This window comes from Alosa alosa, chromosome 13 (genome assembly GCF_017589495.1).
Source record: "Alosa alosa isolate M-15738 ecotype Scorff River chromosome 13, AALO_Geno_1.1, whole genome shotgun sequence".
NCBI lineage: Eukaryota > Metazoa > Chordata > Actinopteri > Clupeiformes > Clupeidae > Alosa > Alosa alosa.
Window position 1 is genome coordinate 5809842 of NC_063201.1, and position 4724 is coordinate 5814565.

The 4724-nt window shown below is 42.4% G+C and overlaps 1 protein-coding gene across 1 annotated transcript; it reads left to right on the plus strand.

Annotated features, from left to right (window-relative positions):
• Positions 1 to 2241: 2241 nt before the first annotated feature.
• On the plus strand, positions 2242 to 4724 carry apoa2 (apolipoprotein A-II). Its single transcript, XM_048261552.1, has 4 exons — positions 2242 to 2354; positions 2689 to 2733; positions 3411 to 3630; positions 4251 to 4724. The coding sequence occupies exons 2-4, from the start codon at positions 2691 to 2693 to the stop codon at positions 4408 to 4410; spliced, it is 423 nt and encodes a 140-aa protein (XP_048117509.1). The 5' UTR covers positions 2242 to 2354; positions 2689 to 2690; the 3' UTR covers positions 4411 to 4724.

The following is a 4724-nucleotide window of genomic DNA, read 5'->3' on the forward strand; positions in this document are numbered from 1 at the left end:
ACTATATGTATGTGTTTGCCTTTGATGTGGATTCAAACATTTAGTAGAGTTGAGTAGAAATGAATCATAAGTATTACAGTAAATGACCAATGTTTGACCACATGCAAGTAAAAATTGGACAACATTTTTATGGTTCTTCCCTGAATGAATGCAATCTATGGTGTATGATACACAATAGAGGGGGATAGGGAACCAATGAGGGAATGATAAGTCAGCAAGTAATGAACATGACATAGAAAAGGAAGAGAGTGAAAGAGAGAGGGGGAGAAAAGAGAGAGGAGAGAGAGGGTGAACTCAAATAAAAATGGCCTGACTCCAAAGATTGCTGAACAGGCATGTTCCATGCTCCAGAGGCAAAGGTTCAGTGAGTCTATCAGTCTGTTCATCGGCCTAGATCCATGAACCTTTGTACAAACATCATACCATTCAATAGCCTGTCTCTGTGCATGAATGAAACAGCCATTGTCTGGCTAAAATTCAGAGCAAGCTGACAACTGGGTGCTTAAATGCAACATGCAGCAAATGCAATTCTCCTATACAATATTATAAATACTATGCTTACTGTATGCTTCCCATACACAGGTGTTTTTTATTGCTTTAACACTAAAATCAAAAGTATTCCACAGTTAGCAAACCACTAAGCACATTTCTCTACTTTAGACACAAAAATGTCACAACTTTGCAATTTCAATTTTCCAAAATACCACACCCATGAATTAGCCTGGCTAACGTCAGACGTCATCTCATTGAGATGGGGTCTGGGAACTAGACATTAATTTTCTCGTATTTGAAACGTGGTTTACGAATGACCAGAGCCGTTTATTGGGCGCTACGAATGTCTATCAAATGCGTCTGTACATAGCTCATCCATAGAATCCAGGCTGCCTAGCAGCGTGAATTAAATCGCGCGCGTAAGGCAGCATGGGAAAACCCAGGCTACCCATGAACCAACTGATTAAACACACTGTCAGGTGTGAAGACACTTAACGTTTATGTCTATTGCTCACACACTTTTTGCAGAATTTGGCTCATTATGTCAAAACTCCAAAAAACAGCCAAATAAGACGAAGCACTTGGAGGAGGATAAGAGGAGGATAAGAGGGGAATCCTGTAGAGGGGAAGGGAGAGAGAAAGAGGAGGATGAAGAGGAGGATGAGAGAGGAAGAGGGATAGGGAGAGGAGGAGGAGGAGGATGAGAGAGGAAGATGGATATAGAGAGGAAGAGGAGGATGAAGTGAGGGATGAGAGAGGAAGAGGGATTGGGAGCGGAAGAGGAGGGTGAAGAGGAGGATGAGAGAGGAAGATGGATATAGAGAGGAAGAGGCAAAACTGGAGAAGTATGTGGATGAAAACAAGGATCAAATGTATGTAAAAGATGAGATTTGAGCAACACTGGTTATAAAGAAATGGATTGAGTCATGTGACATGTGACCAAATATATGCAGGTTCTATGACTGGATGCTTTTAATTTACTCTGTGCCCCTAAGACTAGCGTTATAAGCTAATTAGCGGGTTGCTATAAAACTGGTCACATTCGATTAGCATGAAAACATATCCCAGAGAACAGTCAAACTCGGTACACATGTGTTATTAACCCCTAGGTTCATTTTGCGGTGGCATTGTCCTTTAAGCAATTCAAATAAACACACAACAGAAATTAGTCATTTTTTCAAATTAATCTGAATTGAGTGATTGGATATATAGTACAGCTGTGCAATACTAGCAGTACTAGCTAACTAGTACTTGGCTACAGAGCTAATGAGTGATTGATAAAATTCTGTCACCCTGTGATTACCATGTTCATGATAGCTGTAACAGCTGTATATTTGCACAGGGCTGTTAGCTTGACTGGTGTAAGTTCATGCCGTGGGCGAAATGGACTTTGTGAAAGTAAACCGGCCTGTTAGTGTTTGTCCCATAGGAACAGTGGGTTCATCAGCTGCTTGTGCATCTGGTGTGTGTGTGTGTGTATGTGTGGGTGTGTGTGTGTGCACGCACACGTGCACCTTTGTGTGAATGTGTGTGTGTGTGTGTAAGAGATAAAAAATGGAAAGGGGAGAGAGAGAGGGGTGGTGGGGGGTGAGACTGCCAGAGAGTTTCACTTATAGGAATACAGAGGTCATCAATTCTCAGAGTGTGTGTGTGTGTGTGTGTGTGTGTGTGTTTGTGTGTATGAGTGTGTGTGTGTGTGTGTGTGTGTGTGTGAGAGGTCCTCAGATGACATTGGATTGGACAAGCAGACAGGGCCGTTAGCCGACAGTATAACTGTGGCTTCAGCAGGACTCAGAAGCTGTCAGTTCACTCCCTGCCCTCAAACGTTCACTTCCAGGACCTTCAGAGCCAAAGAGAAGGAGGTACTGTACACTTACTGCACAGCTGTACTGCTCGGTTATACATTTAGACTCTGCATAGATCTTTAGCTTTACGTGCATCACTTTCTGTTAATTCGAAATGGTCTTCAGTGCCTGTCGACTTTCTAAGGCTTCATGGGGTCTTTAAAACATGACTTACCCATATTATTTTAAAATGGGAAATGCTGTTTGCACATTTACTTAGATTCCTTGCAGTATATATGTAGTCTGCAGTAGACGCATTCTGTTCATGATTTTGTTATGCCAAATCCTGTGTTATATTTTATGCATGAACCAGAAATTTGTTTTGTTTGGTGTCTGTTTTTTCTTCTTTTAGACATGTCTGCGAAACTGGTGTTGGCCCTTATTGTGGCACTCCAAGGTAAGCCTGCATGACATGCATAGTTATCCCTCATTACTAAATGAGTACAAAGATGGCAGATGGCAAATTAATGCTTAAATCATGCCCACTATTTGACCTGCAATTTTTGAATGCATCTCATGCATTGACTAGTTTTTGCAGGGATATTTCAAAATGGTAATACTTAGGCATTCTGTAATTATAGTTCTATGATCCTTTTGCTGTGTCCTGTGAACCAAGTCTGATCAGTGTGGTTGCACTATATTTGATACTCCTGGGTAAAGCTTTCTTTGCATCACTAACAAAACTTTGTCCTGGTAGACTCAGATACAGAAGCACACAGAGTCTGACCTCTACTTAGCTAAGGTTATCTGGCCTCAAAGTTCAACAAACTCTCAACCACCCATCCATGAGCTTTCATCTACATTTAGGCAGCATCACAAACTCAGATTAGCGCATTCCGACACCATTACCAACACATTTGTGAATCCTCTACTCACTTCCCTGCTAGTTATTATCAATACTAGTGCAGCAAATTACATTTGTGCATATGAGAGTTTATTCTTTGTTGAAAGATTTGTGAATTAACTCTTTATTGGTGAACTAGTTGCTTATTAAAAGTATTTTTTCTCTTCTCTCTCTCTTCTCTTTCCCCTCTTCATCCATCTTTCTCTCTCTCACTCCTTCCTCCCCCCCAGTGTCCATGTGCCTGTGTGCCCCTGAGCCTGACAAGGAGCTGGTAGACAAGTATGAGGAGCTGAAGGCCACCTTCTACAAACGCCTGCTGAACGCCTACAAGAAAGCCCAGGGTGCCGCGGGCCCCATCGCCGAGGGCAACCCCCAGGCCTCCATGATCAAGGAGTACATTGAGTCCCTGCAGGCCGATCCCAAAATGCAGAACGCCGTCAAAGTCATTACGTGAGTCTTGTGACATCAACACAATGTCCCGCTTTTTTACATAACTCTCCTGCACTCATAGAGCCTAGAATTGAGATAAAGGGATTCCCACTCAAACTGTAGATAAGCCTAATGGAATATGTGTCCAGTCATCACTAAATAAGCTACCACCATGGGTGGGGAGTGTAGTGGTTTAGGAGATGGGCTAGTGTGCAGTAGTTATGGGTTAAATTTCTGGATTTCACCGTTGTACCTTACAGCAATACACTTAACCCGAAGTTGCTCCGGAGACAATTTAATCCCTTGTAATATAGTTGACATATGTAAGTCACTTTGGACAACAGTGTCTGGTAAATGTACTGTTTGTCACTTGTTTATTTTATTGCAAGCCACTAAGAAATACCTTCACCGACTTGCCTATTGTGACCACACCCTTACTCACAATTGTTCAGCTCAGTTTGAATTTCATTTAGGTTTATTCATCTCTATAATATTTTTTTGTCTATTGTCTATTTTTGTCACTTCCATAGAAAAAAACAACAGTCATATACACACAGCAGACCTACACGTTTCCAATAGAACCATGGTGTGTGTGTGTGACCTCACCTAATGTTGGCTCGATCTTTCTCTCTCTCCTCCAGTGGCATGGCAGGTGAGCTCGGCCCAGCTGTTGACAGAGCCCGCTCTGGTGCCCTGGGAGTGTACGGAGAGTACCTGCGCCCATACATCGGCACCTACCTGGACCACGCCATCAACGGCCTCAAGCCCGTGCTGGACGCTGTGCTGCCTGCCGACGAGTAAAGCTGCTCTCCCATTACTTCGAACCCCAACTCTCTGCAAGCCTGTAGACATGCTGATTTCACCTGATGTATGAGTTACATAGAGAGAAAAAAATACACCGCCATTCTCACTCTGCAGCGCAATAATTACAGATGTAAACAAAATGTGCTAAATGCAAGCGATTTCTTTCTAGCATTGCAAACCAATATAGTATTACAAACTGTGTGCATGTATATAACTGTGGATTTGTTAACCAGGAATGGATGAGAAGGATATCATCAGGAGTCTGTGTGTGTGTGTGTTTGTCCTGAGTAAAATAAAGATGTCATACACTA